The sequence below is a fragment of the Sturnira hondurensis genome, unplaced genomic scaffold, assembly GCF_014824575.4.
Source record: "Sturnira hondurensis isolate 20B ecotype Veracruz unplaced genomic scaffold, ASM1482457v3 Scaffold0020601, whole genome shotgun sequence".
Taxonomy (NCBI): domain Eukaryota; kingdom Metazoa; phylum Chordata; class Mammalia; order Chiroptera; family Phyllostomidae; genus Sturnira; species Sturnira hondurensis.
The window spans coordinates 2,988,046-3,001,970 of record NW_028093232.1 but is presented as its reverse complement, the minus strand read 5'-3'; the positions used below and the strand labels follow the sequence as shown (position 1 = coordinate 3,001,970).

Sequence of the window (13,925 nt, the reverse complement as noted above, 5' to 3'; positions counted from 1 at the left end):
TATTTTTAGAGGAAAAAATTAAGATAAATTCGGTAATGTAAAACAAACAAAATTGGCTCTGTGCATTCCAAACCCCAAGAGAAATGAGTTCCAGGTTACTAGCTCTCTGGAATTCTCTGCCCTTAGGTGAGTGTCCATTATGGGAGGTGATGAAAAAGAGTTTCTCTCTGGGAAGCTATGTCTGCATTGTCCTGAGGCCAGAGGCAGCAGGGCCCTCCTATGTAGGAGGCTGGTGAAGGGAGGCCCCTACTCACGCAAAGCAGAAAGACCAAGGGCCTCAGGGCCTGGGTCCATGGGAAACAATACTCAGATCACCAATGAGGAGTCTTCATTGCACTCTAGGCAGGCCCAGCAACTGGCCTCCCCTAGTGACCAGGCAAATGGAGAAAGTCAAGGACCGAGGACACATCAGCAACCCTGGGGCAGGGCCCCCATTGGGCATTTTTTTTCTACCCCTGGGATCAGACACAGATGAGGTGATCTGGTGATCTGGGGAGCCTGGTGGGGTGGTGGTGATGGCGGGAGGAAGGGATTCTGAAATCAACTGGCACAGTGGTTAGAGGAATGTGCAGAGAGCAGGGAGACCAGGAGGTAGGGGGCTGATAACAGGTAGAACCACAGGTGGCAAGAGTAATAGGAGAGGGGATACTTTGAGCACAGGGAGAAGAGAGAGTTCTGATATGAATATCAATGAGATGAGGTCATGAGGATGGGTCATGAGCTCCTTGGGCAGCTGCAGAAAGGGCCCAGGGCTGAGTCCTTGGCTCTGAGAGGAAAAGGCATGAGAAGATCAGAAGACGGGCCAGACGGCTGCTTGGAAAGTTCTCAGGGTCGGAACTTGGAAGGGAGGGAGAGATTCCAGGCCATGGGGATCACAAGAACTCACAGAAAAGTAGGAGGGAAGCCGGTCAACATAAGGAAATAAGGATGTGAGACAGAGGTGTGAGTCATGAGGGACCACACCTAGGTTTGTACAAGATGCAGGCACAGGGTGATGCTAGAGTCTACAGTGGTTCTTTGAATAAACCTCTAGGGTCACCACTCCTCACGATGAGCCTGATGACCAGCTCCTTCTGCAGCTGACACAAAGTTCCCCAGAATGAAGGGACGAAGATGCTTCTCTGTGCTCCACTGTCTACCAAAGTTGGTCAGTTCCAGAATCGGTCAAAGCAGGTGTCTCCTTGGAAAAGGACAGAGAGCTTGGCTACTCTATCCCAAGGGTGGTGGGAGGTCAGATTGTGTACCCACCTCTGAGGAACAAACCCAAAGCCTATATGGGAAGTGATAGAAGCAAACCTCACCTACTTCATAACCACTCCAGAGCACAGCACCTCTTACACTGGATCCAGGAGGCATTTCCCAACTCTGCCTCCTGGGTGAGTGGACAGGGAAGTCTTGGCTGGGAGATGTCAGATAGTTCACTTGAGGGCTGAGCAGGCCCAGGAGTAACTCAGTTCTTGAGAAGACAAATGAGACCCAGGGCCTGCCTCTGGATCTTGAAGAGCTCTGGATGCCTCTGGATGACTTCAGACTGCCCCAGCACAGGCCTGGGCCTGGCTCATCATCTTATGGGCCTCTCTGTTGACTGCTGGCTAAGGCAGTGCCTCCCTGGGCTCAAACTCCTAACATCACAAAATAGTCCATGGGCTGGAGGCTTAGAGTGCTGTGGGACCACATACAAGGCTCTTTTCCTGGGGCTGGGATTGCCACCTGCTTTCAGATGACAGGCCTCCCTGCTGAGTTGGCACCTGAAGCTGGTGGGTCAGCCTGGTGGTTGTCCACACCCCTACCTCTATCCATGGGTATCTTCAGTGGAGAGGGGCTTTCACCTCCTCTAGGCGATTTCCATCTTGTGGGAGGGGGAGACAGACCAGGGCCAAGGCACACTCTGAGGAGATAAACAGAGGCAGAGGAGGTCTGGCTGAGCCCCCTCCCAGTGTTCACTCTTTCCCAAAAGTGTGGATTTGGGTCCATGAGGCTCAGAGCCTTGAGAAGCTGCTCAGGCAATGGGGCACACATTGTGTGCTACTGGGTCCCTGTTCCTCTGCCTCAAAGTGGGGTTCTTCCCTTCTAATAGCCTCAGAGTCCTGGGAGAACCTGGGGCAGAGGTAAGGAGGAGAGTAAACAACATAAATCTAGAGACTGGAGAGATCACTCCCTCCATCTCATTTCCTCCCCACCCCCATAAAGCATCAGACTTCACATAGCATTCCAACTAGACCCTCCATGCACCCCAGTCTTGGCTTCACAGGGCCTCGGCGGGCCTTGGGGAACTCCAGGTGACCACAGCACCCACCAGGAAGGTGGGCACGTAGTTCATGGGGTAGGGGAGCTTGGACTCTCAGCCAGGTAAGTCCTGTGTGCATTCCATGAAGTTCATCACCATGGATAAATTCAACTTGCATGTTTTCAAAAGATTTTTATTTATTTTGATTGATTTTACTTCTCTGTTCAAAATGAGAAAGGACCCTTACATACTTCCCCATCCCTCTTTTCCATTTCATGGCTCCAATTTAGAAAGAAAGTTTCAAAGAACTCTCTCTCTGGTTTCCTCTTCAACATGATCAGGTCTTTACATGACAGAGTAGTGTCGTCCGTCCCCCCCCCTCGCCGCCCCCCTCCCCCTGTCATCTAACAACCTAAACTCTTTCTTTAGGTTACTAGTTGACCACATGGAATCATGGGTATGAAGCCAAATATCCCTACTGTGTAGGCGAGTCAGCCAGAAGGATGAACCTCTGACTGTAAGACGCTCTAACGAGGAACCCAGATTTCCAGAAAATAGTTTGCTTCTTTCCCCATGGTCCACAGCTTACTCACTGAACTAGAAACTCCTCCCCATAGATCTCCTTGACCTCTGGGCTGGCCCAATCCCATGCCTCCTTGAAGCCCTAAGAAAACATCTCAGGACTGCTCCTTTGGGTGTCGAAGCAATGGGGCTTGATGATAGCTGCCTTCACCCCAAAGTGGGAGAGCTCCCTCCCGTAGGGCACACAGGCAGGGAGGCAAGGAGGTCTTGGGAGATAAACAAAAATAGTACAATCCCAAAGAAGACTGGGGGAAAGTACGTTTGAAAGCCTGGGAAGTTGTGAAGTGCAGCAGCCACGGGGGAGAAAAATCTGGAGGTGAAATAGTCTCTGTGGAGTTAAAGTAGTTATCTATGCACATATACAAACCTATTAGCTCTAAATCCTCCCTATTCTGCTGCAAAGCACCAAGTAAATGCTATTTTGTTTCCTTCTAGTCCCCCTTACATTCCATCAGTCTCCAGTTTTCCCTTTTTACCTCCTCCCTACTCCTCAGCCCCTCCCTCCCCCTATTGCCCTAGTCAATTCCCTGACAGTCTGTCCTCTAAAGGAGCATCTCTCTGCCTGTGTCTCAGCTTCCCCCCATTCAGAGACATCCCCTACCCTCCAGCCCGTGCGTTCTCTAGAGGCTGATTTGATAAATAGCTCCCCTGATTTAATCTTTTCCATGATGTTGTGCTGCCTTCAACAGCACAGAAGTTCGCAGCCTGTCCGGGGGGCCCCCCTCCCTTCATGAGCCCACCATGTCTGCCTCCCCAGGACCCTTCCTGCTAGGCCAGGCCAAGTTGTTTATCCCTGGAGGATCCCACAGCATAGGCAGTCAATCATTCCTCACCCTTACTTCCCACATCCAGGAAGCCTTCCCACCCTACTTTGCTAGGTTGCCAGGTTGCCAAGTTCAGTTCTTCTTTTTTTAAAATTTATTTTTAATATATTTCATTGATTATGCTATTACAGTTGTCCTGGGTTTTTTTCTCCCTTTATTCCCCTCCGCCCTGCACCCCCTCTTCTCACTAGCATTCCCTCCCCCCCACTTAGTTCATGTCCATGGGTCGTACCTATAAGTTCTTTGGCTTCTCTATTTCCCATACTATTCAAACCTCCCCCTGTCTATTTTGTACCTACCAATCTATGCTTCTTATTCCCTGTTCCTTTCCCCCCCTCCCTCCTCCCCACTGATAACCATCCATGTGGTCTCTATTTCTGTGATTCTGTTCCTGTTCTAGTTGTTTGCTTAGTTTGTTTTAGGTTCAGTTGATAGTTGTGAGTTTGTTGTTATTTTACTCTTTGTACTTTTTATCTTCTTCTCTTTCATAGTCAAGTCCTTTTAACCTTTCTTTTAATAAGGGCTTGGTGATGATGAACTCCTTGAACTTAACCTTATCTGGGAAGTACTTTATCTGCCCTTCCATTCTAAATGATAGCTTTGCTGGATAGAGTAATCTTGGATGTAGGATCTTGTCTTTCATAACTTTTTTTTTTAAAGATTTCACTCTTTATTTCAGGCAGAGAGGAAGGGAGGAAGGAAGAGAGAGAGAGAAACATCAATGTGTGGTTGCTTCTCATGTGCCCCCTACTGGGGACCTGACCTGGTTAGCAACCCAGGCATGTGCCCTGACTGGGAATCGAACAGGCAACCCTTTGGTTCACAGGCTGGTGCTCAATCCACTGAGCCACACCAGCCAGGGCTCATGACTTTGAATACTTCTTTCCAGTCCCTTCTTGCCTGCAAGATTTCTAATGAGGTCAGCTGACAATCGAATGGGAACTCCTTTGTAGGTAAGTGTCTCCTTTTCTCTTGATGCTTTTAATATTCCTTACCTTTCATCTTGACTAATGTAATTATGTTGTGCCTTGGTGTGTGCTTCTTTGGGTCCAATTTGTTGGGACTCTCTAAGCTTCTTGAACTTCCTGGAAGTCTATTTCCTTTGTCAGATTAGGGAAGTTCTTCTACATTGGTTTTTCAAATAAGTTTTCAATTTCTTGGTCATTTGCTTCTTCTGGCTCTGCTATAATTTGGATGTTGGAATGTTTAAAGTTGTCCCAGAGGTTCCTGAGCCTCTTCTCATTTTTTGAACTCTTGTTTCTTCATTCCATTCTGGTTGAACGTTTATATCTTCCTTCTGCTCTGAATCGTTGATTTGAATCCTGGTTTCCTTCCTGTCACTGTTGGTTACCTGTACATTTTCCTTTATTTCACTTTTCAAAGCCTTTATTTCTTCCTCTATTTTGTGACAATATTCAATCATGTCTGTGAGCATCCTGATTACCAGTGTTTTGAACTCTACATCGGATAAAATGACTATCTCTTTATTGATTAGTTCTATTTTTGGAGCTTTGATCTGTTCTTTTATTTGGGCCATATTTTTTTGTCTTGGTGCACCAGTCTGGATGAATGTTTCTTCAACTCCTTGGTTGTCGAACTTCCATACAGTTCGACTTTCTGGCAGTTCTGATTATTTTTTATTTTTAAATTTGTTGTTGTCCTTCTTTTGGTTGTGTGAGGAGGCACAGTGTGTCTATCCACGCCTCCATCTTGGTCAGAAGTACAAGTTCAGTTCTTCAATCCTCAGCTCAGACCTCTCTCCAAACCCTCCCCTCATTCCACTGGCTACCTCAGCCACCATGGCTAACGTGGCCACTACATCACAAGAAACGGCCATACCATTTCTGTATCTCTTGTCCTTTTCCCAGCAGTAAAGAGTTTGTGCTTCAAGTAACAAACCTTGCTATCCTCAGACATTACTTGTGTACTCACAGAAGTACCCAGAAATATATGTAAAATTGGGTCAAATACTCTGCCCTGAGCTCAGGGGCTCCCAGAAACTAAATGACATAGGGCTAAGGACCTGGGCTTAACAGCCAAGTTATCTGGATTCCAATTCTGTCTCAGACACTTTACTATTGTGGGCCCTCCTCCAGGGCATGAAGGGGTTAAATCAAATTTTATAGACCTGAGACCCATTCTGACTCCCAAAAGATAAAAAGGTGCTTCCTAATGAATGCCTGGCACAAAGCAAGAGAGAAATATGAAAGGAAGTACCTCTGATACTGTGTGAAGTGAACTTCCTGGAAAAGTCCCCACCAGAAGCACAGAAGCAGGAGGACCGAGTTGGGGGGGGCTCTGTCCTAGCCCAATACCTGAGGAAGTCCAAGAAGGCCTCAGCGTTGTACTTGGAGATGCAATGGCCTCTGCCATACAAGGACACATGACCCAAGATGCTGGAGACGTTGACCACATGGCCTCTTGCCTTCCTCACCAGGGGCAGCAGACTCAGGGTCACCTTGATCACTCCCAACAGGTTCACATTGAGTATCTTAATGAAGTTCTGTTTCATGAGTCTATCAGGGTGTGTGTGCATGGAGATACCAGCGTTATTCACCAGCCCCCAGAATCCTGGGCACAGTGAGGGTAAGAGAGCAAAATTGTGCTATGACCCTATAGTGAGGACAGGTGTGTGGTTCCAACTTACATTATGATTAAGTTTATTTTATTGAATGAACAGCAGCATGGTACATGGGATACAGGAAAGCATGCAGGAAAAGAAATAGGAATGCTGTGGTTGCAGGGTGTCAGGGCTTGCAAACACGTTTAGCCACTGGATGGCAGGGATGATCATTTTTCTGCTCCTCAGTGCCTGGAATGCAATAGAAAATAAACCCATCTTTGTTAAGTGAATGGACAGAGTTTGAGATAATAGAGTAGTATTCAACAATATCTTTTTTTAAAGATTTTGTTTATTTTTTAGGGTTTTATTTTTATTTTTTAAATCTGTTTTATTGATTATGCTGTTATAGTTGTTCCATTTCCCCCCCTTTATTCCCCTCTACACTGTGCACCCCCTCCCACTTGCATTCCCCTCCCTTTAGGTCATATATATATAAGTTCTTTGGCTTCTACATTTCCTATACTATTCTTAACCACCCCCTGTCTATCTTCTATCTACCATTAATGCTACTTTTCCCCCTCTCCCCCCCTCCCACTCTCCCTCTGATAACCCCCCATGTGATCTCCATTTCTGTTATTCTGTTCCTGTCCTAGTTGTTTGCTTAGTTTGCTTTTGCTTTAGTTTTAGGTTTGGTTGTTATTAACTGTGAGTTTGTTGTCATTTTATTGTTCATATTTTTATCTTCTTTTTTTTTAGATAAGTCCCTTTATCATTTCTTATAATAAGGGCTTGGTGATGAAGTACTTTAACTTTACCTTATCTGGGAAGTACTTTATCTGACCTTACATTCTAAATGAAAGATTTGCTGGACAAAGTAATCTTGGATGTAGATCTTGCCTTTCAGGACTTTCAATACTTCTTTCCAGCCCCTTCTTGCTTGCAAAGTTTCTTTTGAGAAATCAGCTGACAGTCTTATGGGAATTCCTTTGTAGGTAACTATCTTCTTTTCTATTGCCTCTTTTAGGATTCTCTCCTTACCTTTAATCTTGGGTAATATAATTATGATGTGCCTTGATGTGTTCTTCTTTGGGCCCAACTTCTTTGGGACTCTCTGAGCTTGCTGGACTTCCTGGAAGTCTATTTCCTTTGCCAGATTGGGGAGTTCTCCTTCATTATTTGTTCAAATAAGTTTTCAATTTCCACCTCCTTCTTGCACCCCTATGATTCAGATGTTGGGACATTTGGGGATGTCCTGGAGGTTCCTAAGCCTCTCCTTCTTTTTTAAAATTCTTATTTCTTCATTTTGTTCTGGTTGAGTGTTTCTTTCTTTCTTCTGGTCCAAACCATTGATTTGAGTCCCTGTTTCCTTCTCTTCACTGTTGGTGCCCTGTACATTTTCCTTTATTTCTCTTAGCACAGCCTTCATTTTTTATTTTTTTAAATATATTTTATTGATTATGCCATTACAGTTGTCCTATTCTATGCATCTAATAGGTTGGCTATCTCTTTGTCACTTAGTTGTATTTTTTCTGGGGCTTTGATCTGTTCTTTCATTTGGACCATTTTATTTGTCTGGGCACACCTGTTATGAAGTAAGGGGCGGGAACTTAGTACTCACTAGGGTGGGGCAACCCACATTGCTATGTTGTCATACTGTTTGTGGGGGAGGGATTTGAGGGGGAGCAATGCCACTTGCTCTGCTCTCTGCTAGTTTTCAGTCACTTCCCTCACTACCCACAAGCAAATTGGCCCTTCTGGTGCTGATTCCCAGTGGGTGGACTTGTGTGCATTTTAGGACCCTGTGGGTCTCTCCAAGAAACTCTCCTGTGTGGCTGAGAATTTTTCCTGCTGCCACCTCAACCCCCACAGGTGTTTTCAATCAGTGGTTTGAGGCTTTATTTTCCTGCACTGGGACCCTGTGTTGTGCAGTCTGTCTCACTCCCCAGGTGTTCTTCTCAGTTTATCTGCACACAAATGTGGAACTACCCAGTCCACAATCTGCTGCCTCACTGGGCCTGCCAGCTACCACCTTGCCCCTAGCCCTCTCCACCTGGCTGCCTGTCTCCACCCCTCCTACTGGTCTGGATGAATGTTTCTTCTTTATCTCCTTAGTTGTTGGACTTCCATAGAGTTCAATTTTCTGTCAGTTTTGGTTGTTTTTTTGTTTTTAAATTGTTTGTTGTCCCTCTTTTGGTTGTGTGAGGAGGCACAGTGTGTCTACCTACACCTCCATCTTGGCTGGAAGTCCTATTCAACAGTATCCTATAGGAGAGAGACATAGATAGGTAGAAAGAAATGAGTAAGAGACAGAAATAAAGGGAAAACTAGAGAAGAGAAAGGAAACAGGAAAACAAGAAATGAGGGAAAGAAAGCTGTGAATAATTATTTGCCACACCGTGGTTGGAGAGATACACTTGACATCCCAGAAGAGGGTGAGTAGAGACAAGCATGCACTGAACACCAAGAGACCAGCTTTGAAACAACCTGCATTAATTCCAAGGCACTATCTGCTCAGGAAGCCAAGTTCATCTTCTCTGTCGGGAAATCCTAAATTTCACCCTGGAGTGAATGGTGCAGGCTTTGGGGAAAGATGCGGAGGCCAGGTGCCACACCTTAGTGTAGACTGGACCCTTGGCTCCAGGAAGTGTCAATGGCCCCTTTCACCCTCCCAAAGGCCATCCTTGCCACATCCTACTAGGTCTCCAGTCCACTCAGCTTTCAGAAGACCTCTCTGGAAGAGACAGAGGGAAAAGACACAACAAGGACAGCAGGTACAGGGTGACTAGCGAGTTGGGGATCGTGAGGGAGGAGGGGGCAGGCAGAGTTTGACCTTCGGGATACTGGAAAGAGAACAAGGCCCTGCAATATTAGTCCCTGCTCTGCTCAGAAAACTTCCCTGAACTTCCCTGGCCTTAAGGAAATGCATATTCTTTGAGTTAATTATTTAATTTTACTTAAGTAACATTACTGAGAATGTGAGCAAAATGCCCCATATTTCTCTCCACAGATGCATCCCTTCCCTCACATAGTACCCAACTCTTCCTTATTATACATCACAGTTATGAATCACAGGGCCTTCCTGGACCTTGGGTTTTTCCAGGAGATTATGGCATCCACCAGGAAAGTGGGCATGTAGCTCATGGGAATGTAGATGAGCTTGGCATCCCAGCCACATGAGTATCGGGTGCGGGGATGGCAGGCGATCAGGGCATGTTCCATGCAGTCTGTCACCAAGGACAGGTCCTTTGTGCATATTTTGTCCAACAATCCCAGTGATTTCATACCTGTCCAGAAAGAGAAAGAATCCAGATGTATTCCCACCTCTGACCACTCCCACATTAAAATCAAGTTATAGAATGAGTTTCTAGAATTCCTGGCCCTCTACATAGTGAATCCACCCAAATTCCTCAGAGACTGCCTCACTCCTACCTCAGGCACAACTCTTTTACACAAGTACCTTTTCTCTCTAGCTTTAGTTTCCTCCTCAACACAATGAGAAGTTCACATAAGACACTAGTGCCTGCTCTGACAAGCCTGGATCCCTCCCTTGGGTTACCAGTTGGACCATGTGGGACTATAGAGATGGAACCAAAGGTCCCCTGTTTGTGGGCGAGTCAGAGCACTAAGGTTGAACCTGAGACCATAGGTGGTACTGACTGTAAACCAGGTTTCCAGAAAGTGGTTTGCTTCTGTCCCCATGACACACACAGCTCACTCACTGGTTGCCATGAACTTCTCTCCATAGATCTCCTTCACCTCTGGGCTGGCCCGATCCCATGTCTCCTGGAAGCCCCTAGAAACCGTCTCAGAGCTTGCCAAAGCAGTCTTGAAGAAACCGGGCTCGATGATTGCCACTTTCACTGCAAAGTGGGAAAGGTCCCTCCTGCAAGGCACACAGGCAGAGGGGCAAGGACTTCAGGAGTCTTTTACACACACACGCACGTGCACGCATGCACAACATCAGGGGAAAACAACAAATAAAACATCATTATAGGGTTGCAGTAGACTAAGCTCAAAGCTCAGGGAAGCTGTGAAGTGTACCACAGGAGGGGGAAATATGATGATGGTAGTGCCTCTCAGCAGAGTTTGAGTATTTTTCCAAGTTTTACATACATTTGCTTCTAACTCTAAATCCTACCAATTCTGCTGAAAGGTGCCACTTAAATTCGATGTCCTTGTATTTCTGTCACATGCAATCAAAACCTGGGCTGTGCCCATTTTATCCTTCCCACACTCCTAAATTCCCTCCCTCTCCTCCCCAACCCAGGTCAACCTCCAGGCCACCTGGCTTCCAGGAGCATCTGCCTGCCTGTGGGCTCACCTCCTCCACATCACAGCCATCCTCAGCCCTGCAGCCAGTGCAGTCTCTCCTGCTGATGTGATGGAGAAGCTCCCTGAATAAAGTGCTTCCCTGAGGCTTCACTGTTAATAGGCCTCCTGGCACCCAAGTATCACAGCAATTATGTACATGAATGGGCCGCAGGGCTGAATAATATCGGTGCTAATTCTGCCCCAGATGCTTTCTGACTATGGGCAGGGACAGCTTGAATCAAACTTTAATGCCCTGGAGCCCATCCCAATCTCCAGAAGATACATAGGTGCTTCCCAATGAATGCCTGGCACAAAGCAAGAGAAAAGGAGCTGGAGGGAAGAGACTCTGAGGCTGTGTGATATCAACAACCCCTTGGAAAAGGCTCCCCTGAAGCACAGAAGCAAGAGGACCAAAGGGGGCCTCTGTTCCAGCCCAATACCTGAGGGAGTCCGAGAAGGCCTCAACGCCATACTTGGAGATGCAGTAGCCCCCACCACACATGGACACACGACCCAAGATGCTGGAGACGTTGACCACACGGCCTCTTGCCTTCCTCACCAAGGGCAGCAGGCTCAGGGTCACCTCGATCATCCCCAGCAGGTTCACATCGAGAATCTTTACGAAGTCCTGTTTGGTCAGCCACTCGTTGGGTGCCGTGGGCGTGGAGATGCCAGCATTATTCACCAGACCCCAGAGTCCTGGGCGCACAGAGGGGAGAAAGCGACTGCTGAGGCCACGCAGTGAGGACACAGCTGTGGTCCAGTTCACCTGCTACCCAGTGGGGACCCTCTGAGGAGGTGGCATGGGGAGAGGGTAGAACAGATAACTAAGTGCCTGCCGCCAACAGGGCTGAAGGCAGTGCTGATCCTGTAAGTTGCTGGTGACAGAGAGTGTGCCTTCCTTCTGATTTAGTCCTCCCGTCCAGCCTCCTGCCTCGTGGAGGAGATTGGTGAGGCAGGACAGGTGTGGATGAAATCTAGCAAGTCCACAGTGTGGGTCGCAGGGTCATGCTTGGGTTTCGCACATCGGTGCTGTCCTTGCAGACGGTATCATTATTCGCCCACATTTTCAGGTTTCTGGACTGTTTCCTTAGTGAGTGTTCAATGACTATCAATGAGGTAAAGAGAGAGATACAGACAGAGAATGAAGAGTGGAGTGGGAGAGAAAGAAAACCACATTATATAAAAGACAACAGTAGAAAATATGGGTAATATTTGGGGACAATTTGACTGGGTAAAACAGATCCGAAACCTCAGGGGTGGAGAACCAGGGAGAGCAGGTCTGTGACTGACTTCAGGCTGTTGGTCTGGACACACCCTGCATGGACACAGAGCTGCGGAAGGGCGGGCTCTCAGGCAGACCCAGGCTGCCCTTCCTACCTACAGGCACAGACCTCGCTCCGAGCCCTGGTCAACGCCGCCTTCCCCTCTCATCTGTGCAGGAGACCCTGACCCCCCAGACCTCTGGCTCACAGTGCCCCCTGCTTCATGGAAATCTCTCTGCAAGATCCAAAGGCACAGTCCCAGAGATGTCAAGATTTACCAGCCACAGGCAACAGGGCAGCAGGATCAGAGATCAGGGGGACACGGGACAACAGCTGGGGGCGGGGACTCTGGAAGTGCTAGCTCAGAGTGGAGTCCCTGGCCTGCTCCCATAGGCCCTGCTATCGTAGGAATCACGTTCCCCCAGCATATATTTTCCTTCAAAGAACCCAATTAATTTACATGGTTATAGATAGAGATTTGAGTAAAAATAGGTTTCCCAAGATATTTTTATGCTGAATATGATGAATAAAATGTAGGAAATAATTTCATATTACACCATAAAATACTGCTTTAGTAAATCATGTTATTCAGAAGGATAGAAATGTCTCAATCATTAAAAATTAAGTTTTTATAGAAATTTTCACCATGCTATAAAATTGTTCATCTTCTTTTAATGCAAAGGATTTGTCAACTATATGTGAAAAATATACCATGTACCTTAGTTTTGGACTATAAGACACACAGCCCCACAATTTGGGAGAAAAATACAGCAGTGACCCTGCTGCTGCCTCCTGTGACCCCGCTCCCCTGCCGCCGCCCCCCAGCGAGCCAGATAAGCTACATTTGGACTATAAGACATACCCCGCTTTCCGTCCCCAAACTTGTGTCTTATAGTCCAAAAAATACGGTATATCAGAATGTTAATTGCACTCATCTTTAGGTAGTGAGATTAGGGGTGAGGGTTTTTTAATCCCTGCACTTTTCTGTATTTTCCACATTGATCACGTCGTACATTCATACTTAGATACAGGAAAATGATGTTCTTTTCTTCCCCATAATTGGACAGACACAGTTGCAGTTTAGAAAGGAGAGAGAGAGGAGTGAGTGACCCTGCACTGATTTCCTGACCTTTCTTAGGTGAGTCTTGAGAGTTCAGTGTCGCCATCTGAAAATGGGTGACATCGACTCCCTGGTCCGCTGATTACGAGTCACCAGCATGAAGACAGTGATGTGCTGAGAACAGGGGCTCGGCTCCCATGCTGTCCCCCGGCCACCCATTTAAGCCTCAGGCTAGTGCCCTGTCCTCCACCCCTCCTCCAGAAAGTGGAACTCAGTTTCTCCAAGGCACTCAGTATCCGGAAATCCAGAACCTCTGCTGAGAGAGGAGGGGACACCAGAGACAGGATTCTGCCAGGACAAATTCTCATCAGCCCAAACTCTCCCCAAAACTGCAGAGCTCCAAGGTCAGGAGGTGTGGGGGGCCATGGAAAGAGAAAAGACTTGGCTGATAAGCTGGGTGAGGTGAAGAAAGCTGGTATGACTTCAAGTCCCAGAAAAGACTTTGGGAATCTTTCCCAAGTAGCAGACAAGGGGTCTTCCCTTCACTGAGAGAGAAGACACAGTTTAGAAATCTGTAAGTACCTCTGGCCCCTACATGCTCCTTCACCCACTGGGTGGCTGCGGCAATGCTCTCCGTCTTGGTGATGTCCAGGATCACTGTCGCCAGCCTGTCTGACGCCTGGCTCCTCAGCTGCTCAGCCCCCTTCTCTGTCAGACATGCGGCCAGTACCCTCAAGCCTCTCAGGTCCAGCTGCCTGGCCAGTAGGTTCCCAAAGCCCGAGTCACACCCTGTGATGAAGACATACTTGTCTTGGAGGTGGCTCACTACTTGTCTCTCCCAGTACAAGCGAAGAAGGTAGTACAGGCCCACAAGAGCCACCAGGTACAGCCACATGGCTTTGCAGGGGACAGGCAGGCAGGCAACAGTGAAACTCGAAGGTGGCCTGTGTTCAGTCAGGAGGACCTAAGGACACACAGGATATGAGTTAGCACGCCAAACTCCAGGCTTCTGGCATGGAGTCCTCCGATTGTTCCTGTTTATCAAGTCTGGTATTGATTCTGGCCCCAACTCATATGATCTTTGGCACACTAG

The 13,925-nt window shown here is 47.4% G+C and overlaps 1 protein-coding gene across 4 annotated transcripts in view; it reads right to left on the bottom strand.

The window, feature by feature from the left end:
- Positions 1–6,276: 6,276 nt before the first annotated feature.
- RDH16 (retinol dehydrogenase 16) overlaps positions 6,277–13,925 on the bottom strand; it is a 29,496-nt gene continuing 21,847 nt past the window's right edge. For 3 of the 4 annotated variants that reach the window (XM_037030276.1, XM_037030277.1, XM_037030275.1), the window contains exons 2-5: positions 13,415–13,796; positions 10,948–11,206; positions 9,916–10,079; positions 9,127–9,480 (exon numbers count right to left, since the gene is read on the bottom strand). In XM_037030276.1, the coding sequence (XP_036886171.1) occupies positions 9,263–9,480; positions 9,916–10,079; positions 10,948–11,206; positions 13,415–13,796 (1,023 nt within the window). In that variant the 3' untranslated portion in view covers positions 9,127–9,262. Of the gene's footprint in view, positions 6,446–9,126; positions 9,481–9,915; positions 10,080–10,947; positions 11,207–13,414; positions 13,797–13,925 lie in introns of those variants that run through there. The other variant, XM_037030273.1, reaches the window with a different exon arrangement.